Source organism: Apodemus sylvaticus, chromosome 3 (assembly GCF_947179515.1).
Source record: "Apodemus sylvaticus chromosome 3, mApoSyl1.1, whole genome shotgun sequence".
Taxonomy (NCBI): domain Eukaryota; kingdom Metazoa; phylum Chordata; class Mammalia; order Rodentia; family Muridae; genus Apodemus; species Apodemus sylvaticus.
Window position 1 is genome coordinate 149,833,291 of NC_067474.1, and position 26,176 is coordinate 149,859,466.

Below are 26,176 nucleotides of genomic sequence, written 5' to 3' on the forward strand. Positions count from 1 at the left end.
AAATCTTTCATTTAAAATGGTATCTTAGTATGTAGCCCAGACTCGCAGCTCTCCCTTCTGAGTGTTGGGGCCACTGGACTCAGCTCATGTTTATTTTATTTTAAGATATAATCTTATATGTAGCCTTTCCTGGCCTAAAGTGCTTTATGTAGATCATGCTTGCCTTGAACAATTGACGATCCTGTCTGCCTCTTGAATGCTGGGGTTGTGCTGGGGTGAGCCATCATGTCTCAATCCATTTTCGTTTTGTAATGTCAGTACAAACTGTGTTTGTCATTACTCTTTTTAACACAAAATGCACTTAGAATTGAATGAGAAACGTGTTAACTGGGAGGGAATTCCATGAGGGAAAGTGTAGATGAGGATGAGAGAAAGCGTGAGCACATCAGTTCATACTCAAAGGGAGTGGCTCTCAGGCTTTTGTAGGAGTTTCTCTTCCTCTGTATAGTCCTGGTGATCCAGGAACTCACTCTGTAGACCAGGCTGGCCTTGAACTCAGGTAACACCTGCTTCTGCCTCCCAAGTGCTAGGATTAAAGGAGTGCTCTACTACTATCTGAGATGCCTTTGTTCTTTTGGTTTGTTGTTGTTGTTGTTTGAGACAGTTTTATGTAGCTCAAGCTGTCCTAGAACTAGCTAACTTACACTCTTCCTGCTTGCACCACTGGAGTGCTGGGATGACAAGTTTACTCCACAGCAGTTAATGTGGTGCTGAGGGTCCAACACCGACTTTCTGTGTTAGGCAAGCACCCTGCGCCTTGTGTCCCTCCCACACCCTGCAGTCCTAGGACCTCTCCCTAGTACTGTAGCACTATTGGATCTTTAAATGGAGAAACTAGGTGACAAAAAGTCAGTTATGTAGGAACTTTTCCTGATTGGATGTTTCCATTGTCTATATTTAGTGCCAGGAACACAGTGCACAGTATTTGATGAAAGAGTTTTTTTTAAAAAAAAAAAAGAAAAGAAAAGAAAAAAATTGTGGTTCTTTTTATAACAAATTTAAACTAGCTTTAGTGGTACAGGATTTATTTATTTTTATTTGTTTTGAGATAGGCTCTCATTTGAAGTGTGTGATAGAGGATGTGTGTGTGTGTGTGTGAGAGAGAGAGAGAGGGAAGGAGGGAGGGAGGGAGGGAGGGAGAGAGAGAGAGAGAGAGAGAGAGAGAGAGAGAGAGAGAGAGAGAGAGAGAGAGAGAGAATAGGCATGGGGGCTGGAGGGAAGGCTTTTGGGAGCCTGTTCTTCCACTGTCTGCTCTGGGGACTGAAATCAGATCATCAGGCTTATGTGACGAGTGCTTTAACCAAAGCTCCAAGGCACTTTGCTGGATTTCATTGTCCAAGGCTTATTTGAACTTGTTCTAGAGCCTCTCACATGCTGAGGTTCCAGGCATGTTTGTAGGAGTCTCTTAAGCAGCGTGCTGGGATTGAGGATGATAGGTAACGCCTCAGATAGTTGTGGTATCTGCTCCTTATTTGGGGAGTATTACTGTGAGACTTGAGAGTTTTAGGTTGTCTAGAGTTACAAGAAAAAAATTTACTCAGACTCCCATTCGAATAGTTTTTAAGGAGACAGTGATGGTTTTAGACTATTACAAATTGTCTGCTCATAAAACTAAAACTTTGAAATGATCAGAAGCAAAGATCATATTTTTTGTTTGTTTGTTTGTAAATGGATAAGCAAAGATGACTATACTAACCATTATTTTAAAGAAAAAAAAAGTGTATGTGATTGATGTGTAGGTGTTTGTATGGAGATTAGAGAACAACTTTGTGGAGTTGGTTCTTTCTTTCCACTCTTACGTGGAAAGGAAGTTCTGAGGTTTGAACTTAGGTCACCAGGCTTGTATGGAAAGCATATTTACTTGCTGAGCCGCCTCACCAGCTCCAGTATCAATTTTAAGGTCTGTCTTCTCTTTGTATAGTACGGTCATTGCCTTTTGTTTTGTTTTCCAGACAGGGTTTCTCTGTGTAGCCCTGGCTGTCCTGGAACTCACTCTGTAGACCAGGCTGGCCTCGAACTCAGAAATCTGCCTGCTTCTGCCTCCCAGAGTGCGGGGATTAAAGGTGTGTGCCCCCATTGCCTGGCAGCTTTTGTTCTTTTGATCTTCATCTTCATGTTACAATAGTTCAAATATTCTACTTTTTAAATTATGTTATTTTGTGTGTTTAGGTGATTTGCCTGCATGTATGTCTGTACCAGTTGTATACCTTCTTCCTGCAAAGATTAGAAGAGGATATTGGATCCTCTAGAATTGGAGATATAGCTGGTAGTGAACTACCATGTGGGTACTGGGAATTGAACCTGGACCCTCTATCTAGGACAATCAGTGCTCTTAATCTCTGAGCCATATATCCTATATTCCATTTCTTTTTTTTTTTTTTTTTTTTTTGGTTTGTTTGTTTGTTTGTTTTTTCGAGACAGGGTTTCTCTGTATAGCCCTCGCTGTCCTGCAACTCACTCTGTAGACCAGGCTGGCCTTGAACTCAGAAATCCGCCTGCCTCTGCCTCCCAAGTGCTGGGATTAAAGGTGTGCGCCACTACACCCGGCTTATATTCCATTTCTTAATGCTTAATATCAAAAGCGATCCTAAGTATTTTCAGGTTTAGAACCATGTTATATTATTAGTTTGTGATTGTTTTAAAATCATATAATGTGGGCCTGTAAGAGGACCGACTCAGTGGGTTAGGGTGCTTAAATGCTATGCCTGGTGACCTGAGTTGCATTCCTGCAACACATGATGGAAGGAGAGCACCAACTCCTGCATGTTGTCTTCTGACGTTAGCATGTATGCCACAGTACATACTTCCATCCCCAGTGTAAGTGTAATAAAAGAATAAAATCATGTTGTGTGATAATTGGTTGGGTTAGACTGGGATTCTGGTCCATCTGAGTTCTTCAGAGAAGCATGCATCATTAGTGAGACATAGGGGACAAATGAGTAAGATTTTGGCTTTATTTCTCTCTGATCTCTCTTGAAGCTTCTTTTGTCCTTCACTTCTTAATGAATAACTTAATTACATTTATGTATGCACATGTCTAGTATGCATGTGAAGATCATAGGACAACTTGTGGGAGTTGTTTCTTTCCTTCCACTGTATGAATCCTGGGAACAGAGTTCAGGTTGTTGGGTTCCTCAGCAAGTGCATTTACTCACTGAGCTTCTCACTAGTCCCTACCCTTAATCTTTTTTTAATTAATTTTGAGACAAGGGCTTTCTACATAGCTCCAGCTATCCTAAAAGTCATCATCTAAACCAGGTTGGCCTGCCACTGCCTCTCAAGTGCTGGGATTAAAGGTGTACACCACCCAGCCCAGCCCTATCCTTTTTTTTTTTTTTTTTTGAGACAGGGTTTCTCTGTGTAGCCCTGGATGTCCTGGAACTCACTCTGTAGACCAGGCTGGCCTTGAACTCAGAAATCCATCTGCCTCTGCCTCCCAGAGTGCTGGGATTACAGGCATGCGCCACCACCACCCTGCTAATCCTTCATCTTTAATGTACTGTTTCTGCCATGATTTCTTCAAAATTGACATTTATGCTTTATATGTGTGTATGTGTTTCATAGTGACTGCTGAAGATCAAACCCAGGGCCACACACATGCTAAAGCAAGCATTTCCATCATTGAGTCATCTCCCTTTTGTTGATATACTTCTAAAGCAGTTTAGAAGTGTGGTTAAGTTGGGGCTGGTGGCTCAGACCTGTAATCCAAGCTACTTGAGAAGTAGAGAAAGGAGAATCTCAACTTCAAGGTCTGTTTGGGCAGTTAGCAAAAACATCTCAAAATAGACTGGGGTTGGGGGTTTTGGGGAAGTAGGGACAGTGGCAGAGTAGGGCTGGTGTGCTTGTTGTGTGATTTACACTTAGAATTCCCGCTCTTGAGGCAGGTGACTCCTGTGGCTTTTGAAGCCAGCCAGGCTATGTAGACTCTATATATCTATCAATCAGTAATAAATAGTAAACAAATTAAATAAATGTAGGGATGGATAAAACTCAGTGGTGGAATCCTTATTCAATCTGTACAAGGCTTTAGATTATGTCCTAGCACCACAAAACCAAACAGAGAATATGATCTACTTTCTTTGAACTATTAGTATTTTTCTTCTAGTTTTAATATTGTTTTCTTTTTTTAAAAAAGATTTATTTACTTATTTTATGCATATGAGTACACTGTAGCTAGAAGAGGGCATCAGATTCCATTACAGATGTTTGTGAGCCTTCCATTTGCCGTGTGACTGAGACTACATCATTTGGGCTTAGAGTTCTTCGTATTAGAATTAGAATTTTCTAATAAACACACATACAAGATGACTAAATTAAAAATGGAATTAACTATATTTCTTGTTCTTAAGGTAGATTCCTTGTTTGTTTGTTTAAGATTTATTTATTTATTTAATATATATGAGCATCCTGTTGCTGACACCAGAAGAGGGCACCAGACCCCATTACAGATGGTTGTGAGCCACCATGTGGTTGCTGGGAATTGAACTCTGGACCTTCTGAAGAGCAGTCAGTGCTCTTAACCACTGAGCCATCTCTCCAGCCCCATATTCTTTAAGGTATCTTGAAACACTTCCAAGAGGGCAACACAGTTTCAAAACAGCCAGAGGTTGATATTAGGTGTCTTCCTCCATTCTTCCCACTACATATTTAAAAAGAAGACTGATTGATTTAATTTATATGTGGGAACAGTGGCATGAGTTCCCTGGAACTGGAGGTGCAAGGTGCTGTGAGCTTCTGTTGTAGGGGCTGAAAACTGAACTTGGGTTCTCTGCAAGAGCACCAAGTGCTTGTAATAACTGAACCGTCCGTCCAGCTCCTATTTTTTAAACTTTATTATTTGTATGTGTGGTGGTGGGGAGTATTCATGAGTGATATGGTTTGCATTTCATAGTGTACATATCAGGGTCAGAAGACAACTCTATGGAGTTGGTTTTCACTTTGCACTTTTATGTAGATTCCAGAGATTGTCAGGCTTGTGCTGCAAACATTTTTTTTTTTTTAACCTGCTGCGTCATCTAGCTTTCCACTTTTTTTTTTTAAAAGATTTTTTAAATTTTTTTGAGACAGGGTTCTCTGTGTAACCCTGGCTGTCCTGGAACTCACTTTGTAGACCAGGCTGGCCTTGAACTGAAATCCTCCTGCCTCTGCCTCCCAAGTGCTGTGATTAAAGGTGTGCACCACCACTGCCTAGCTCTTCATGTTTTTGAAACAGGGTCTCTCAAAGGGTAAAGTGCTTGAGGCCTGAGTTCTAACCCCCAGCATCAATGTAAAAGCTGGGCTTGGTAGCATGTTTGTAATCAGTACAAGTTTGGGAACAGAGACCAATAGGCTTCTTTAGTCCACATTGGCCTTAAACTCACAGAGATCCATTTGCCACCTTGTCCTGAGTGCTAGGATTCAAGGCTTGCCCAGCACCTGTCTTTTCTTTGTATGTACATTACTTGTGTGCAGCAAGTTCTAGGAATTGAGCACTGAGCTATTATTCTCCAGCAGAAACAGCCATGGTTCTTGTACATTTCTCATCCTCAGGATACTAATGTGTATCCTGTTAATGAGAGCATACCTGTGGAAGGGACTTAGCATCTTCTCTAAATAGACTTAGTCATCTCCAAATTCAGTTTTAATATTGCTCCATTCTGAAACACTGACCCCAATACATTTGAGAAAACAAATATTAGAGCAGGATGTGGTGGCAGATGACTATATAATCTCTGAATATTTGGGAAGTCAAGTTGGGATCAAGACCTCAAGGGTATCCTCAGCTATGTCATAAGTTTAGAGGCCAACCTGTGCTACATGAGTCTCTTAAATACAAATAAGTCTTCCTCTTAAACAGGCAGTGCAGCATTTGCACAGATAGTTCTGAGGTTAAGTGCAGTAGCTGCTCTTCTGAATTATTTTCTAGGACTGAGGTCAGACTGCTCACAACTGCCTGTAGTTCCAGCTCCAGGAGATCTGATGCCACCTACTGGCCTCTGAATGTACTTAACCCACACAAAACAAACACAAAACCACTTAATTTTTTAAAAAAAGCAACTAGGGAAGTTGCATAGTGATTAAGAGCACTTGCTGCTCTTGCAGAGGACCTGGATTCTGCTCCCAGCACCTACATTGGGTGGCTTATAGCTGTGTGGCTCCATTCCAGAGGAATTCAGACAGACACACACATACATACATAAAAATAATTTAAATTTTTTCTTTCTTTCTTCTTTTTTTTATTTTTATTTTTATTTATTTATTTATTTATTTATTTATTTTGGTTTTTCAAGACAGGGTTTCTCTGTATAGTCCTGGCTGTCCTGGAACTCACTCTGTAGACCAGGCTGGCCTCAAACTCAGAAATCCACCTGCCTCTGCCTCCCAAGTGCTGGGATTACAGGCGTGCGCCACCATACCCGGCTGTGTTTATTTATTTTTGATACAGGGTATTAACTATATAGTCTTGGCTGGTTTGAAGTTAGATTATGTAGTCCAGGCAGGCCTTAAATTTACAGAACCCTACTTGCCTCTGCCTCTGAGTGCTGGACATTATTAAAAGCATGCACTACTACGATGCTTGACCATTAATAATTTTTTTTTTACTTTATTTGCAGTGCTAGGGATTGAAGCCTGAGTCTTACTCATTTAAGGGAGGTGCTCTACCACTGAGCTATATGCCCATTCCCAGTCATCTCTTTCACATGTTTCAGAATGCTTTTGTTACTTTATTAGTTGTCTATGGTTTAGGTCATTGTTCAGGTTTAAAATTTTTATGTATATGAGTTTTCAGTAGAAAACTTATCTCATGTAAAAGTTTACTGTTTCAGGTTTTGTGGCTTAAATATTTTATCAAAAGATTGTTTTAAAGCTGGGCATGTGGTGCAAATCTGTAAACGGAGAACTTGGGAGGCAGAGGCAGGTACATTACTAAATGACCTTTGAGGTCAGCATGGTCTACAAAGAAATTTTGAAGACAGCAAGGGGTACACAGAAAATCTGTCTTGAACCCTTCCCCAATATTGATGTTGGAGAAATTTGAATTTTTTGATGTAACTGCTAATTTTCTACTTTAATGTTGTTATCTTATAACTTAACCCTACTTTGTAATTTTTTTTGTTTCTAATTAAATACCATGACTTAAATGGTAAAAAATTAATTTTTTTCATACTTTAGAATTAAATGTGCTAGCCAAGTATGGTATGCTACTTAGGAATAAGGGTGAGGGAGGAGGGTCTCAGAGAGTTTTTGAAAACTATTAAGGTTGCTTTTTTAGATAATAAAGATTTTAATATTGAGAAAACTTGAAAGCCAGGCTAATTTTCTTACTAACTTACTGCTTTAAAAAATGATGAGAATGAGTACCGTATTTCTATGAAGGTACAGATTAGCTTTTTCTATATTCTTTCTTTTAATAATATCCCACTTTGTACTATATTGACCAAGTTAGTCTGTAAGTCACAGGGATTATGAGAAAAGGCGAATTATTTTAAAATTTGAAGTTGTTAGTATAGTTTTGTGCAGCTACCAGTTTCTATTTTATTTTCAGTATAGACCTTAACTTTTTGTTGTTGGCCGTAAGGCTTTTTTATGTTGTTTTGTTTTGGGGTTTTGAGACAAGGTCATATTCTAAACTTGGCAGGGCTGGAACTACCCGATTCTATGAGGCTGGCCTCGGCGAGCACATTGATACCTGCGTCTGCCTCACACGTGTCTGTAACCTCATCTGTCTGACTTTATTAAAAGTTAGGGTTCATATTTAATCCAAATCAACTGCCAGATTCAAATTGTCCCCATTCTACCTTAAGTATCTTATGTCTTCATCCACTAACAAGAGATAGGAAGTCTGACTCTGGTTCTAAAATGTAGTGCTTATGTTGAATTCTAACAAGGAAGTTTTATTTCAGGTCTTCGTAGGTAAAATTCCAAGAGACTTGTATGAGGATGAGTTGGTGCCCCTTTTTGAGAAGGCTGGTCCTATCTGGGATCTACGCCTCATGATGGATCCGCTCTCTGGTCAGAATAGAGGCTATGCATTTATCACCTTCTGTGGAAAGGAGGCTGCCCAGGAAGCAGTTAAACTGGTATGTAATAATATCCATTGTTCAAGAACTTAACATTTGAGAGAATAAACCAGTTCAAAACATTTGCAGTTAACATTGTTTCAATTTCCTTTAGTCACTACTTTTAATATCTTTATATTGACTGATTTAGTATGTGACCTTTTATTTTTTCTGATTATAATTCTAAGTTAACAAGATTGGTTAGCGCAATTTTATTTTTTATCAAACAAATTCAGTTTTTTCTTTTTCTTTTAATGTCACTTCTCACTGTCAAGTTTTAGATTTGGTACTGAAGTAGACTGGAGGATGAAATGGTTCTGCAGAGTGTAACTGGAAGACCGTGACTTTTTTAGAATTGATTTAAGAAATAGTGTGAATATGTTTTATTTTTATCATAATCCAGCTGTGCAGTTAACAACTTGTATTCTAACGCTCTTCTTTCTGCTATGTAATAGCCGGCCTTCTAGGGCTTTCCTTTTTGCCAAGAGCTTTTTAAGGCCTTGTGTTTCCTAGAGTAGCAATAAGTTTTGAGGATGGCCTGTAGAAATTTCTGACTCTCTCAGTGTGTTAAAGTGACAGTGTTACTGTTTTTGGAAGATTTTTGCCAGATATCTAAGGGCATATGTAATGAGGTACGGCAGTTCTTGCCCCCCCCCCCCCCTTTTTTTAAACCACAGCTGTATCCACCAAATGTTCTTGTTTCATTAGTTTGAATTAGTCCTTTACTAGCTTGGTCCAGGTTTTAGTTTTTCTGATGGATTTTTTTCTCTTTAAACGCGTTTATTCAATATTAAGGGCATGTCAAGGCTTTATTTTCTCTCTCTTTTTTTTTTGACAGTGTATACATAACTAAAAAGATTTGTTTATTCATGTACATGAGTATTGTGTTTGTATGTGTTCCTGCATGACAGAAGAGGGAGGGAGGGAGGGAGGGCATCCAGATGCCCTGACACGGTTGGAGCCACCTCGGGGTTGCTGGGAACTGAACTCACAGCCTCTGGAAGAGTAGCCAGTGACCACTGAGCTGTCTCACCAGTCCCATGGATAACTTTTTAAATATCTTTTAGTAAACTAGTAGTAAGGAATGTTAAAACATAAAATTTATTAAAGAATTCATCACATTTTTTATTGTCATCATAAAGCTTTGAAAGTGTTCTGATACTTTATAGCTTTATTCAGAATTGTGGTTTATATATAGTGTGAAACTCTTACAAGTTTCTTTGGCATTGATTAAAGTTATACTTTTTATGTGTAGTTATTTTGGCTATTGTTGATCTGTATCTAATTTCATCCTCAAGGACTCTGAATAAACATTTTCAGGTATTCCTTCTGAAAATCTCTGGAAAGAAATGTTCAGGTAGATAAAATTGAAATAAGTCCGCAGTGATGGTGCATGCCTTTAGTTCTAGCACTTGGGAGGTAGAGAAATGCAGGTGGATTTCAGAGTTCAAGGCCAGTTTGATCTACACAGTGAGTTCCAGGATGGCCAGGGCTTTATAGAGAAACCATGTCTTAAAAACAACACACACACACACACACACACACACACACACACACACACACACAGAGAGAGAGAGAGAGAAAGAGAAAGAGAGAGAGAGTAGAGAGAGGGAGATTGATTCAGGGTTAAAATGATTAGCTTTATCCCTTTTATATGGATGAACAGTAGAGGTTATAGAACTAAGCTAGTACTGGGGATTGTAACAAATCTACACTCATGTTTCCGCAAGTGTGAGGGAGCTTGGCAAGTGTTTGATCTTAAATTGTGGGACTCTTTAGATTAATATTAGTTGTCCTCAGTCTGGGGTGGTTTGGGGGTCTCCGGTGTTTTTTTTCCTTGCAGTGTGACAGCTATGAGATCCGCCCTGGTAAACACCTGGGAGTGTGCATTTCTGTGGCAAACAACAGACTTTTTGTTGGATCCATTCCAAAGAATAAAACTAAAGAGAACATTCTGGAAGAGTTCAGTAAAGTCACAGGTAAAACAAAAATGCATTTAGAAGTTGGAATTTGGTTTGTGGGAATCTGTTGCATTATTTATAAATATAAATGCTCTCCCAAAAGGAGATATATAGTAAACTAATAGTTCAAGTCTCCTTTATCTCAGTTGCTTCTTTCTGCTTTAATAGTAGTTGGACTAAATAAATGTCTAAGTAGTCTTGATTTCATGGAATTTCCTTTTCACTTTGTCTTAATCGAACCTTGGTTTTTGCCAGAGCCTTTTGTCTCTAGCCCTCAAGTGAAAGCTTTTTCCTTCAATAGCTTTTTAGGATTTGGGAGAAGACAGTTCTCATTTCTGATTAAAATAAATTTTTAAAGATTGTAATTGAATCCATGCAGTTGATTGTGAAGTATATTTTATATCACAGGTCCACATACTTAACTCTGTAACTGGAGTCATGCATGGGGATGCATGCTTGTATTCTTAGCACTTGGAGGTTAGGAGTTTTTTTTAAAAAAAAAGCTTAACTCAAGAACAGGCTGGGATACCTGGGATTCTATCTCAAAAAGCAAAGCAGAAGACTATATGTATATTTTGAAAGAACTGAATCAGACTATACAAAGAAATGACTCAACCTACTTTCTATTCACTTTTGCTTTTTTGGGGTGTTGGGGATTTGAACTTAGATTCTCTTGCTTTCACAGCAAGCACTTTTCCCACTGAGCCATTTCCCTACAGCCTTCAAAGGCCTGAAGTTAGCTGTGTAGACCAGGCTGGCCTTGAATTTACAGAGATTTAGCTGCCTCCACCTCCAGAGTGCTGAAATTAAAGGATGTGCCATCACACCTGGCCTGCATTTCATTTTTTAAATGTTGAGATTGGGCGGGTGAGATGGCTCAGCTGGTAGAGGTGTTCTTACTGCAGGCCTCAGGATCTGAGTTCAACTCCCATACTACAAAAATTGGAGAGAGAACCCACTCATGAGAGTTGTTCTTTGATTTACAGATGCATGGTGCCATAGGAGCATCTGCTGATATGTATGCTGGCACACTCTTGCTCCGTGTGTGTGTGTGTGTGTGTGTGTGTGTGTGTGTGTGTGTGTGTGTGTGTCTGTGTCTTTCTCCCTATTTTCCTCTCACACATGAATGAATGAGACAAAGGGAAGGAAAGAAATGGTGAGATTACTTATGATTTGAAAACACTGTTTTAAGACCATGACTTCCTCTTATAAAAACCACTGTAGTCTTTTCTGTTTTGTCATCTGGTCATACCGTCTTCTCCCTTTACTTGAAGCTGTCATTTATTACTCTGGTTTTACCCATTCTTTAGCTTAAAGGTTGCTCCCTATTCTCCCTCTTCAGTCCTAAGTTGATTTTAGAACTTGCTCTGTAGACCAGGCTGGCCTTGAACTTACAGAGATCCACCTGCCTCTACCTCTCCAGTGCTGGGATTAAAGGTATGCATCACCACCGCCCTGGTACTACAAAATCTGTATAGATGACTTATCTAAGGCCAGACTTCAGTTCTAGTCTATCTAGAATAGATCCTGAATCTTTTCTTGAGAAATTCTATTCAGTCTGAAACCTTAATCTCCATTGCCCATTTTATTTTGTCTTGGTTAAATTGCTCTACTGACTGTTTATACAGTAATTCCTTTCTGTTTGTGTCCTTCACATTATTCCAGTATATGCTTATTAAAATACCTGCTAAACAGTGAGACACAGTAGTGGATAAGAGACCTATTCTTTGCTATTCTCTGACTTTAGAAGGCCTACATCTCAAAAAAGAGTTAAGAACAGAAAATTAAATAATTCTACAATGTGGTAAAATATTTTAAAGGGGAAAATACAGAATATTTCTATGGTTAGCTTTTATGAGGGTTTATTTCAGGAAAGACCTTAAAAACTCAAGAGTATATAGCATACAGAGAACAGAGTGCTTTCCAAAACATTAACATCAAAAGTCCAAGTCCAGAAGTAACTTATTAAAGTAATTGATAGAAAGCTAATATTTGTTACAAACAAATTAAAAGTAGAATTATATGAGATGAAGCAGTCAAGACTCTTAGACCACATAAGAAGTTTGTATTTTATTTCATACAGAATTATAAGATGTTTGAAGGTCTTAAGCATGGAATTACAGGTGTTTCATCATTATATAATGCTTTTCTATTGCTCTATGGATAAGGATTTAGAGCTGTCATAAGGATCAGTTAATATTAGGTTGGAGAGAATCACGGACCAGGGTAATAGCGAGATGATAAAAAATAAAGTGATAGATTTGGACAGTAGAGATGATATAAAAGAATCAGTATTTTCTGGCTTGAGGATTTAACTGATAGATGGCCTATTTATTAAATGGGGGAAGCCTATACTTTGGGTATAGTAGTACTGTTTTGGACATGTAAAATTTGTCCAAGGCTTATACACCTGCATATCAGAAATCTAGGCTAGAAAACATTTTCGTTTTTAAGGGTATAGAAAGTACTTATGGTTAGCACACATGATTTAGAAGGGACATGTGGAGGGACAAAGGACATAACATCAGAGGGATGAGACATGAATGGTTACTGATCATCCTTGCTCATAGTAAAAATAGCTTTTGTGTTGGATATAAGAAAGGTGGGTTGTTTGTTGTGTTTTATTTCTGTTTTGATTTGTTTTGTGGTCTGTGACTAGTTGTTGAGAGTTCTTTTGCATTTGTGTAAATACTTTTTGAGTCTTGAGGTCCTGATAATGCCTTTATAGATTATGAGGTCATGTTTTATCATTAATTGCAAAATTTCATAGTAACTGGACTTATTTCAAGAACTCTAAAATTAACAGAACATATACTCCCATCCCAAACTCTGCATTGAATAATGCTAATCTGATGTTTACTATTGTGAGGTTTCTTCAATAATTTTTTTTTTTTTTTTGCTCATTGGCAAGTGGATTTAGGTCTGCCTAATCACTAGACGTGTGGTGGATGCTTTTGGCTTATATATCTGGCTGTTGGTTTAACAGAGGGTTTGGTGGACGTTATTCTCTATCATCAACCCGATGACAAAAAGAAGAATCGGGGGTTCTGCTTCCTTGAATATGAGGATCACAAGTCAGCAGCACAAGCCAGACGTCGGCTGATGAGTGGAAAAGTCAAAGTGTGGGGAAATGTAGTTACAGTTGAGTGGGCTGACCCCGTGGAAGAACCGGATCCAGAAGTCATGGCAAAGGTAAATACAAATTGTAGCTGTTCACTGCAATTGCTTAGAAAAGCAAAAAGTAGCTTATGCAGCACTAACCTAGTAGCCTGTCTTAGCATGTGTTCAATTTCCTCCAGATCAAATGCGTCAGAAGAACTGAAATCTAGTTTCTTCAAATAAGTGTTTCATACACACTGAGCATTTATTTAACATTAGGACCATAAAACATACAAAATGTTGGCCAAATTAATAATAATAATAATAACAATAAAAATGGTGGTTGTGGTGGTGGTTGTTATTATTATTATTATTATTATTATTATTATTATTATATGGTCTCCCTGTATAGCTCAGACTCACTGGGAACTTACTGTTTAGCCCAGGTTGGCTTCTTGGCTTCTTAACTTAGAATCCTCTTGCTCACAGACTCGAGACATGGACTGGCTCATGCTTTGACTTTTATTACATGACTTTGAATTCCGTTTTATTTAGATTTATAATTTATTTTTATGTATTTAGTTTCCTTTTGAATATTGTCCCTGTGAAAAAAGACAGAAGCTTGTCAAGCTTGCTGATGTTTGGTAGTGGTAAGATAGACTTGACATATTCTTGAGAGGGCAGGTCCCCAGTCTCCTTGTCATAGGCTTCCTAGGCTGAAGAGACTCCTTGCTTGCAGTAAGTCTGTGTGTCACTTGTGGTCTTTCCTCAGGGAGCCAACTTGACCAGTGCCAAAAATCAGTGTTTGGATCCTCATGGCTGAAAGAGGCAAATGCCACTTTGACTAGTTTGGAGGATTCTGGTTTATATTAGTATGGTATCTTTGTGTGTACAGACATTTTTGTGTTAAGCAGAGAGGATTCATTAAGAAGACTCTGAGAGGCTCTCAGGAGTTGTGCTTTCTGTGCTTCTCACATTCCTTGATTTGATAGGCGTCCAGTCAGGGGAGGAGGGATCTAAGTAATCCTAGTTCTTTCTTTCCTTTTTTCTGTTTAATTGCTTGCTTTCAGTCTTCGTTGTTTATTACAATAATAGTGACTTTGTGCTAACTACTCTACCTTGGATGTCATGTGTTTAATTTGGGCTGGATAAGTTTCTTAAGTTCACTACAGCATTGAGTACCTGTAAGACAAAACATAGCTTCTGCTGCTTTTTAAAAATAAAAGTAAAAAAATCTAAAAGTTAAAAAGGGGTAGTATATATTGGGAGTAGTAAAATTTCCCAGAAATGTCAAGATACGTCTAGTAATTTTGCTTTATCAATTACTTTTCACTCGTTCCTGACAACCTTTCAAGTGGAAGTTCAAAATTAACCCTACTACCTCCATCTGGTAGTAACATCTTCCCTGGCTGTCCTGAAACTTACTTTTCTAGACCAGGCTAGCTTTAAATTCACAGAGATCTGCCTGTTTCTGTCTCCTGAGTGCTGGAACTAAAGGCATGCATCACCACACCTGGCAGAAATTGGGAAGATTTTAATGTTGACTGTTGTTTTCTGGTTCAAAATAAGTTTCATTTTGTAAAACGCTTGCTCATCATACAAGAAGCCCTGGACCCCACCCTGGGAACCAAATAAAACTTGGTGGTAGTGTACTTGGGAGGCAAGGACAGTCAGATCAGAAGTTTAAGGCTATTATTGGCTACATAGCTTGTTTTCAGACATTGTCTTAAACAAAGAAAACCTCCCTAAAATCTAGGAAAACAAGGTTTTAGAGTGTCAAGGAGGCCTCTGTGAACTTGGCATGACTGAAATGCCTGTGTTCATCGCTCTCTCACTTAAGAAAGCTTGTCTGTTGGCGAAGCTGCTGCTCTGTGCTCACTGTTAGACTCTTGGGCGAGGTGGGTTAGTTGTACAGTCAACCCCGGAAACCTAAAACCTAAATGTAATTCTTTTTTTCTTTAAGATGTATTTATGTATGTGAGTACACTGTAACTGTCTTGAGACACACCAGAAGAGGGCATTGAATTTTATTAATCATGGTTGTGAGCCACCATGTGGGTTCTGGGAATTGAACTCAGGACCTCTGGAAGAGCAGTCAGTGCTCTTAATCGCTGAGCCATCTCTCTAGCCCCCCTATATGCTATTTTTGTGAATATTTAAATTATTTTCTTCCAGTTCTGGAGTTCAAACACAAGACACGGACAAGACAGTGCTTAGGAATTGCTATACAAATGAGAGACAACACTAGTACTCTGTTGAGCATTTTAAGCACATTTTGAAGCTTGTTTATATGCTGTTTTGGTGCTGTGGCTCACATTGACAGCCTCATACCTGTGAGGAAACAGTCCACCACTGAATTAGTTACACTTGAGTCCAAGAAGTTCCTTTTCTGTTCAGAGGTGAATAAACTAGTAAAAGCTTGTCTAGTCAAGAGGCTAAGGCTCAGTCTGACAGCATGGAAAGTTGTTCCTCCTCTTTCTCCTTCCAATTTTTTATTGTTTTATTTTTGAGACAGGGTTTTTTTGTGTAGCCCTGGCTGCCCTGGAACTCACTCTGTAGACCAGGCTGGACTCAAACTCAGAAATCTGCCTGCCTCTGCCTCCCAAGCACTGGGATTAAAGGCTTGCGCCACCGTTGCCTGACAATCTTTCTGAATCTTACATATTTTTATCTAAGACGATAGTTTGTTTGGTAGGTATGCTTTTTATTTTCTTGAATAGTTTCTTAATTCAAGGATTAAAAAATTATACAGAGAAATACACAATTCCACTTTCTACCCCTGTCCTCATGATGTTTACTATGACTCCTGTAAGACACCCAGTTTTAGTGTTGTCTTAGGTACAGGCAAATAAAAATATGTTATTTTCCTTAATTCCTAGATGAGTGGCTGTAGGTAGCCTTTTATGTTTATTAATTTGCTTTATTCACCATTCTGTTTGATCAGCTCTGGGAAGATAACTGCATTATTGTTTATAACATTAAAAAGTCACATGATGCTGCTGCCAGTTAAATTGGCATATTGAGAACTCATCTGTTGACTGTATTGTATCTCTCCTTCAGAGGTGTAAAGCAGTGGGAAGTGTGGAGTTTGTGATCCCCACAGCACACTCAGCTCTATATATGCATTGGATTATTTCTAACCTTCTGTTCTAAGTATAATAAGTAAGCTTGTACCATGTGTGCTGATACAGGGCAAATATATTGTAGACAGACACTTAGAGAATTGTAGTTCAAAGGGTAAATGCAGCTATTAAGATATTCCCATGCTTTCTTTTATAGCAGCTATGTCTTATACTTGACAAAAAAGTATGATCAAACTTGTATTTTGCTTAGTGCTGTTTTTTTTTAAGTTTGTGTTTGAATGTTTAATATTTGGGGCTTTACATGTGTTTATTTATGAATCATGTAGTCATGAGTTTTGCCTATTTTTCTTATTTTTCTGATGTTTCCCTGGTATAAGCTGCTGATTTTTTTTTCATATTTGTCACTTGTCTTCTGACTTGGTTTATGACAGCTTTGTCATATACCGCTGCTTTGTTAGGGAGTGCCATTCCTTCATTTGGACTGTAGGTTCTAAGTTCTAAAATGCTTCACATCCATACTTTATCTATATTTGTGAATTTTAAAATTTTAATTTTTTTGAGATTACAATTGCATCATTTCCCCTTCTCTCACACCAATACTTTATAAACAGATCACCCTTATTTTCCTCTAACATACATCCCCACATTACTTTTTGGGGGGGGGGTTTCGAGACAGGGTTTCCCTGTGTAGCCCTGGCTGTCCTGGAACTCACTCTGTAGACCAGGCTGGCCTTGAACTTAGAAATCCACCTGCCTCTGCCTCCCAAGTGCTGAGATTAAAGGCATGTGCCACCACTGCGCGGCCCCACAATACATTTTTTACTCTTTTGATCTCTTTGGAGTTTATCTTGGTGTATATTGTAGAAAATGGACCAACTTTCTTTATTTCTCCATTAATGTAACTCTTACTAAATGATTTAAGCATTGTAGTTTGTTTGTTCTTCCCAGCCCAAGTTAGTCTTTTTTTTTTTTTTTTTGTATAGATTTTACATGACTATTCACAGTTTTAGGGGTGAAAACAGATAAACTTGTTTTGGGAGTACTTTGGAAATTTAAATTTGTGAATTAACAATAATAGTTATATTATTATTGCCTGCTCGATAGGTTCTGTTCAGTGGTAGCTGTTCTCCTGGCACAAACGGCAAGAGCCAATAGTTTATATAACTTGGTTACTTTTTTCTTTAAAGCTGAAGAAAAGTGGTAGATATTGTGAGAATCATTTCTTCATGTTACTCAGACTTCTATGACTACACTTTTACACTTGTTGGTTTAGAGAAGAAAAGCCAGCTCTCTGAAGACAAGTAGTAGTATTTTAGGATTTGAGCTAAAATTTAAGAGTTCCAATTTTGTGTTTTTGCTCTTAGGTAAAAGTTTTATTCGTGAGAAACTTGGCTACTACAGTGACAGAAGAAATATTAGAAAAGTCATTTTCTGAGTTTGGAAAGCTGGAGAGAGTAAAGAAGTTGAAAGATTATGCCTTCGTTCACTTTGAAGATAGAGGAGCTGCCGTCAAGGTAGGGACTGTGTATTGTTTTCTCTGCTGTTTGTTTTCAAACTTGGTAGACACATAAAGTAAGTATTTAAGGTTTTTTTTTTGTTGTTGTTTTGTTTTGTTTTGTTTTGTTTTGTTTTTTTGATTTGATTTTTCAGAGACAGGGTTTCTCTGTATAGCCCTGGCTGTCTTGGAACTCGACTCTGTAGACCAGGCTGGTCTCGAACTCAGAAATCCGCCTGCCCCTGCCTCCCAGAGTGCTGGGATTACAGGCGTGTGCCACCACCGCCTGGAAAGATTTTTAAATTATGAGTATATGTATATATCTGTGTGATGCTGTGTGTACATGTGAGTGTGCAGGTGCCCACTGGAGTTCAGAAGAGGACGCTGGGTTCTCTAGAGCTGCAGTTACAGGTGCTTGTAAGCTACCCAGTGTGAGAACCAACCTCAGGTCCCCTGGAAGGACATTGTACTCTCCTCCCCTGGGCCACTCCTCTTACCCCATGAAGTAACTTTAAGACAGAAATAAAGTTGGTGTTTAGGAGTGTATGTGGCCAGCGGTGGTGGCCACATACAGAGAAACCTGTTTTTCCCTGTCTCAGAAAAAAAAAAAAAAATCTAAAAAACTAAAAAACAAACAAACAAACAAAAGAAGGAGTGTATTATGTGAGTGATTCTGTGTGTATGTTGCTGTAGTCTGAACCTAGAACCTTGTACATATGAAGCAAGTGTTTTTCCTCTGAGCCACACCCAAATCTAGTCTTCACCATTTTTTGCAAAACTAAAGGTGTACCCCACAACTATAGATCTTTTTTGTTTGTTTGTTTTGTTTTGTTTTGTTTTGTTTTTTTTCAAGACAGGGTTTTTCTGTGTAGCCCTGGTTGTCCTAGAACTCACTCTGTAGACCAGGCTGGCCTCGAACTCAGAGATTCGGCTACCTCTGCCTCCCAAGTGCTGGGATTAAAGGTGTGCGCCACCACTGCCTGGCACAACCCCAGCTCTTAATGGCAGAACTTTTAAGTATATGTTCAGGAAAATGGAATACTAAGGAAATCAAACATTGTTCTATTTCCACATTCTCAGTTGATCGGCGTCTTAGTTAAGGTTTCTGTTGCTTTGATAAACTTCATAACCAAAAGCAACTTGGGTTTATTTGATCTTAAAGCTTGTGGTTCACCATCCAAGGAAGTCTGGGCAGGAACTCAAGCTGAAGAATGCTGCTTATTTTGGCTTGCTGCTCTTGGCTTGCTCAGCCTGTTTATAGCATCCTGGACCCCCAGCCCAGGAGTAAAACCTCCCACAGGGAGTTGACCTCTCCCACAGGAGAGCATTTTCTCAATTGAAGTTCTAGACTCTAGCGTGTGTTGACATAGACCAGCACAGTGGTATTACTTTTGATTTGAGCATTTATTTCCCTGACTAGATTGCTGCTTTAAAGTAGGACTTTCATACTCACTGGCCCTGTTACAGGGTTTTGTTTGTTTTCTTGTTTTTGTAGTACTGATAATCAAAACCCAGTACTACAAAGCAAGCATATTAGGCATTAGCTCTGTTTCTTGAGTTCTAGTTCTAGTATAAAATTAATTAACTTTGCTTTCTGCTGGTTCATTGCGGGAAATATTAAAAACAACAACAACAAAAAAGCCCAGCAAGTTCCCATGCTACACCAGGCACTGGCGGGCTACATGGCTCCAGCTGGTTGTTCTCATCTCAGCAGACTCTTTGGCCCAGGACTCCTGAGACGATTCCACCCAACTCACTAATTTCCCTTGGAGGATCACTGCCATGCCAGCCCCATACAGTGACCACCCACCTTGTGGTTAGATATCACAATACCCAGCAACTCAGCAAAATCAAAATTCTTGAAGTTTATAACTAGTCAGTCAGATTTATATAACAAATTCTCAATTCACGAGATGCCCACACAATAAGTTCAGAGCCAGTTGATGATGATACCCGCTGCCCACCTAGGTTAGACAAGTTTCCCCAGTCATTCTATCCCTATATGGTATTACATCTACCTGTGACTATTTAAAGCCACGCTGAATCTGCTTCATTCTGTTCATCCTCCATATTGCTTCCTCCCCTCTCCTGTTTCCTCTTCCATCTGTCTCTGCAACTGTTAGCTCCACTTCCCTTTTCCCTGTCCAATCACAGGCCTCCTGCTGCATTAAAATTTAAATTAATTGGATTGGGAAAATCCTGCCACACTGGTGCCTGTTGAAGTACTAATTATAAAATTCATATCTTAGGCCCAGCAGTAGTGCACGCCTTTAATCTCAGCATTTGGGAGGCAGAGACAGGCAGATCTCTGAGTTCAAAGCCAGCTTGGTCTATAGAGTGAGTTCCAGGACAACCAGTACTTCACTAAGAAACTCTATCTTTAAAAAAGAAACAAATGAACAAAAAAGTATAAAAATTCATAGCTTAGTGTGCAATTCAGTTTTCTTTTAATGTTTGGTGTCTTAGATTTCTAATGATATAGAACATACTCAATAAATTTATATTAGACTTTACAGATACTATTTTTGACTTTGGTACTAATTAATTGGGTGAGTTTGTAGGAAATATTTACAAGAACCCATTTTATGGTTTGCTAAGGAAGCCTGTGAAAATTAGTCCAGGAACTGGGAAGTATCCTGGATGGCAGGATGGATAGAGCATGGGTGTTCCACTTTTGATTATGGAAGCCATCGTGTTTGTGTTGGTGGTGTATTGGGTTTCAAACTCACATGCTAGGTATTTTACCTTGGTTTATCTAGAATCTAAACCAAGAACACAATAGGTTGCTTTAATTGAAGCTGTCCTGTAGCTCACTGGTAGACTCTGCCTGGCGTGTACAAAGCTCTGTGTTTAATGCCTAGCACTTAAAAACACAAAAACCAAGAAACAAAACAAAAGACAAAAGCCAACTAAATAAGTGGTTTTCTCTCATTTGGGAGGCAGAGACAGGTAGATCTCTGAGTTTCTGGCCAGCCCACCAATTAGAATTCCAGGTCAGCCCAAGAAAATCTATCTTTAAACAAAACACTAGTTTTTGCTTTCTTGGTGGTTCATTGACATTTTCTTTGCTCTGGTTTTAGTTTGGGCACAGTAAGTCCTATGCTAGATATGATTGGAACTTAGTATCCTGTTGAGTTTCACAGATAGCTATATTCAACTCGTCTTTTCATTTCACATCCTTAAAACATCTGTGCAAAACTTAGATAATGAACATCTCAACTTTATTGATATCTAAAAAGTTTTTGTATGATTTTTATTGCTGCTGGTATTTTCCCTGGGTGTGGATTGTTTCCAGAATTAATTAGTTGGAATAAGTAGTGTGGCTAAATGAAACTTTTTTTTTAACCTTTAGATTTACATTTTTATTTTATATGTCTGGGTGTTTTGCTTGTGCATATATGTACCACATGTGTGCCTGGTGCTCTCAGGAGACAGAAGGTAGCATCAGATCCTTTGGCATTGGGGTTCTGGATGGTGGTGAGCCTCCTTGTGGGTGCTGGGACCTGAGCCTTCTTCCAGCTCCTCTTTTGCCTTCTAAAATAAAGTGAGAAGGCATTGCTTTTTGCTCTCAACAGTAATTTATGTATAAAACCTAAGGTGGGAGAAACAGTTCTTTCTGGTTAGGCTACTCTTACAAGCTAAAATAATTAAAAAATGTTTATTAAGACAATACTTTTTCAAGATTTTTTAAAAAAATTATGTGTATAGATGTTTTGCTTGCATGTCTGTCTGTCTGTGTTAGGTACATGCATGGTGTCCATGGAGACTAGAAGAGGATGTCACATTCTTGAAACTGGTGGTGTAGATGGCCATGTGGGTGCTGGGAATTGAGCCTGGAGCTCTCTGGAAAGCAGCATGTCCCTGCCCTGAACTGTTGAGCCAGCTCTCTACTTACCCAGTTATACTAAGTTTTAAATGCTGTTTCTTATACAATAAATTTACTTTTGTAATTTAGGCTATGGATGAAATGAATGGAAAAGAAATAGAAGGGGAAGAAATTGAAATTGTGTTAGCTAAGCCACCAGACAAGAAAAGGAAAGAGCGCCAAGCTGCGAGACAGGCCTCCAGAAGCACTGCGTGAGTCTGCATTTTATTGTTTAAATAAAGAATACCTTGGCAACAGATGAGATTACTACGTCAGGATGACTCTTAAAGTAAACTGACTGCGTCTTTTCTTCCTCCCTCTACCCACTAGGTATGAAGATTATTATTATCACCCTCCTCCCCGAATGCCACCCCCAATGAGAGGGCGAGGTCGTGGAGGGAGAGGTGGATATGGCTACCCTCCCGATTATTATGGCTATGAAGACTACTATGATGATTACTATGGTTATGATTATCACGACTATCGTGGAGGCTATGAAGATCCCTACTACGGCTATGATGATGGCTATGCAGTAAGAGGAAGAGGAGGAGGAAGGGGGGGACGAGGTGCTCCACCACCACCAAGGGGGCGGGGAGCACCACCTCCAAGAGGTAGAGCTGGCTATTCACAGAGGGGGGCACCTTTGGGACCACCAAGAGGCTCAAGGGGTGGCAGAGGGGGTCCTGCACAACAGCAGAGAGGCCGTGGTTCTCGTGGAGCTCGGGGCAATCGAGGGGGCAATGTAGGAGGCAAGAGAAAGGCAGATGGGTACAACCAGCCTGATTCCAAACGTCGTCAGACCAACAACCAACAGAACTGGGGTTCCCAACCCATCGCTCAGCAGCCGCTTCAGCAAGGTGGTGACTATTCTGGTAACTATGGTTACAATAATGACAACCAAGAATTTTATCAGGATACTTATGGGCAACAGTGGAAATAGACAAGTGAGGGCTTGAAAACGATTCTGTCAAGATCCAATTGGCTCTAGATCTACATTCTTCAAACAAAATTGGCGTAACTGTTTCATCTTTAAGTAGCAGTTTGCTGCCATTTGTATTCAGCTGAAGAAGTCACTTTGTGTATATACTCAAGGCTTCTTATTTTTCTTCTTTTCTAAATGCTCTTGGACATTATTGGGCTTGCAGAGTTCCCTTATTCTGGGGTTACAATGCTTTTATCGTTCCAAGCTTCATCTTAGCTTCAGAACAAACTGTTAAATCATGATTTTGCAGAACCTTTGGTTTGGACAGTTCTGTTTTTTTGGATTTGGAATAGATTACATAGGAGTATGAAGTATGCTGTAAATAAAAGTACAAGCCAGTGCTTTGTCTTAGTAGTTTTAAGAAATTAAAGCAAACAGACTTAAGTTTCCTTGTATTGAAAATAACCTATGACTGTATGTTTTGCATTCCTAGAAGCAGGTTAACTGTGTTTTTAAATTGTTATAACCACACCTTTTTGAAATCTGCCCTACAAAATTTGTTTGGCTTAAACGTCAAAGCCGTGACAATTTGTTCTTTGATGTGATTGTATTTCCAATTTCTTGTTCATGTAAGATTTCAATAAAACTCAAAAATCTATTCAAAACATCACCTATTTCAAATTCAATTGTGTCCTAAAACATTACTTTATTCGTAATCCTTGAAGGAATACTGTTTTCAAAGTAGAACTGCCTATGTGAGTGATCAAATTAATGAAAAATTTCTCGTCTATTCCATCATGTATTGTGGATATTAGATTTGAGGACTATTCTAAATTCACATATTCCAAATACCATTTCATTGATTGGTGTTCTCTCATAATCTCTTCTAATTTTGAAATTTTATCCTTAAAAGAAAACAAACAGACTCAAATGTTTTTGAACAGGTATTGGATAATTTTTTATTAAAGCAACATGAGCTGGAGAAGCACACTACAATTTGTTTTGACCCACATTCTTTCAAATCAAGGATAATTTGTGACTAAAGACTTTATTTGCTGGCTAAGTAAATACACACACAGAGAAAACTTAGTATCATGATGTCACTTGCACGGTGGACTAACTCAGTTTTAGTGTTCATGATCAGCACCCCTATTTTACTGGTTTAGGACTGTGATTCCTATTGCTGTGTTAACTTGCTTTGGAAAGCAGTCATGCCTTAGAAGAGACTTTTAATTATCAAGTGGTTATGTCTCTGGCTTTCTGATAATACCTTTAAAATTTTTACCATGTCCGTTGGCTAAGTTTTTGTTGGCCAAGTGGTGACGTTCTCTATCTCCTTGCTTCTTTTAGAAATTCCAATATATTACAATAACTTTGCTAAATGAAAAGAGCAGAAGAATGTAAACTTTCATTTTGAAAACATTTTTTTCCTTTTGTTGCTGGGAATTGAACCCAGGGCCTGCACACATGCTTCCCTTGAGTTATATCACTAACCCCTCTAAAATGTTTTAAATTATAAAACATAAGCCACTGGGGGATAATTAAAGTGGACTCCCTTGTTTTATGCTGTTCCTGTTTGGTGTCTTTGTGATCACAATTTCAGGTTTCAGAATCATAAACCATTCACTTCTTGTCCGCACAGTCAATCACATTTCCGGTTTCATGACTTCATTTTAAACTTTAACATTTGCTGATGAAAGCCAAATACATTTCTTTTTCAAAGTTTATTCATACAGTACAGTAGTTCAACTGGCTTTATTAAGTTTTATTCTATAGAAGTTGATAAAGGAATTATGTGGCCTGTTGTAGTTATGTTAGCATGGGTTTAGATTATAGTTTTTTAATTTTTCTAATGCCCATGTATACAAATAAAGAGAGCAGATAGACACTCTTTAAATGCTGCTTTTTAACTTATAATAATTTTGAAGCCTTGAGTGTAAATTAGACTTAAAGCACTACTTTTTTTTTTCTTGGAAAGAAAGTAAAGTAAAAGTTTGAGTCCCCCCCCCCCCCCCAAATACATGTTATGGGCTAGCAAGACTTCCCAGCAAGTGCTGACAAACCTGACTGAGCGTGATCCCCAGACCCACTTGATGGAAGGAGTCACAGTTGTGTCGTAGCACACTTATGGAAGTCAGAGGACATGTTTCACACATACATAATTAATTGATTAAAAATGTTTAGTTAGATGTTAGTCATTAAGAAAATTATCTAAGGAAATAGAAATGATTCTAAAAACGCAATTATTTGTGCTTCTGCCAATAACCCTAAAATACAAACCAGTAAAACCTTACTTTCAATTTTCAAAATCCTTTAATTGTATTTTCTATTTCAAATTTTAAGTGGGCACTTCCTGTTCTGTTCCTCTCACTAATTAAAATTTATATCTGCAGAGGTTTCCTTTAATCTTAGCTTTATAAGTTTTTACTTAGTTAAAAGTCAGTGATCCTATATAAAATTTTGCTGTAGAGCTTTCCCTTTTTGATGTCATATGAGTTATTGTTGTAGTATTGAGAAAAAAATTAATGCGGTGCTCAACTTTTCATAGACATTGAACAAATGTCAATCAAGGAAAGTTGTAAATTCACACTAGGGAGTTTTGGTTTTTTTGTAAGAAGTGACTAGGCACAGATTAGGAGTTCTGAGGGACTTGACTTCCTGTTCTACCTTTCCATCTTTTTTCTCCCCACCCAATCCAGTTAATGAAGCTTTATTTATGAGCCTGTCAGATTAAGCAGGTGTTGGGAAGTAATGCCTTTATGGAGGTGGACCTCTTTGTAGGCAGGCATCTTCCTGACATTAACAAGTATATTCTGTCCCCATAATGGAATGCAAATTTTTATTTGATCACTCATTTATAGCAGTTGTTTAAATGTGTATATTTATATGAAGGTGCTCTAATCAAAAACAAAAAAAGTTCTAATAAGTTGCCAGATTACTAATTAAATTTGAGTTTTTCCTGATCAAAAGATAAGGAAAATGAGTTTCGGTTTTAAAGTTCCTTTAAAAAAAAGTACAGCAGAATTGTTTTTCATTTTTCTTAGTTACTGGGATTATTCTGCAAAAGAAAGCCCAATGCTTTCTCCTAGTTAGAGATAATTTTTCTCATTGACTTTGGTTTAGGATGTGACCCCTCTTACATAAATTCTGTATTTTAAAATATAGAAGAGAAAGGACATAAAATTCCACTCCTATCATAAAGCCTTATAAAATTATTCTTGAAACTCATTACATCATTTGCCTCTTGCTCATTTAAATATAATCATACCTATGTTTTATTAATTGTGTATTATTTGTAAAAACCAATCCCTTCCAGTAAATACTTGCTATAAGGCTATTCCTTGTTTGTTATAAAAATTTGTAAATTTACTAAAAGTTTGCCTGTCAAAGATCTTACTGTCCTGAGCTGTTCTCAGGCCAGTCAGTTGTACTTACTGTTTCTACTATTCTGATTATTTGGAAATTCCTAAATGAGCAGTGAAGAGAAAGCCTTATAGAAAGACTGCACTGGACATAGAGATGTGTTTGTTTCTCTGAAATGGAGCTTCTGTTAACTTAGGGGTAGAGTTCTGGGAGAACCGGTGGGTTACATGGCTGACTGCAGAGTCCAGAACCCCAGATCCTCCAGCCAGACATGCTTACCTCTGCATTACAAGTCTGTACATCAGGTCTTAACTTTTGAAACCCAAACACGAAGCGTTAAAGATATTAG

The 26,176-nt window shown here is 38.4% G+C and overlaps 1 protein-coding gene across 4 annotated transcripts in view; it reads left to right on the top strand.

Annotated features, from left to right (window-relative positions):
* Hnrnpr (heterogeneous nuclear ribonucleoprotein R) overlaps window positions 1-23,134 on the top strand; it is a 32,360-nt gene extending 9,226 nt beyond the window's left edge. For all 4 annotated transcript variants that reach the window (XM_052177780.1, XM_052177781.1, XM_052177784.1 and 1 more), the window contains 6 exons: window positions 7,884-8,060; window positions 9,883-10,018; window positions 12,987-13,192; window positions 17,547-17,696; window positions 21,633-21,754; window positions 21,873-23,134. In XM_052177780.1, coding sequence (XP_052033740.1) covers window positions 7,884-8,060; window positions 9,883-10,018; window positions 12,987-13,192; window positions 17,547-17,696; window positions 21,633-21,754; window positions 21,873-22,482 — 1,401 coding nt within the window. In that variant the 3' untranslated portion in view covers window positions 22,483-23,134. The remainder of the gene's footprint in view (window positions 1-7,883; window positions 8,061-9,882; window positions 10,019-12,986; window positions 13,193-17,546; window positions 17,697-21,632; window positions 21,755-21,872) is intronic.
* Window positions 23,135-26,176: the final 3,042 nt, after the last annotated feature.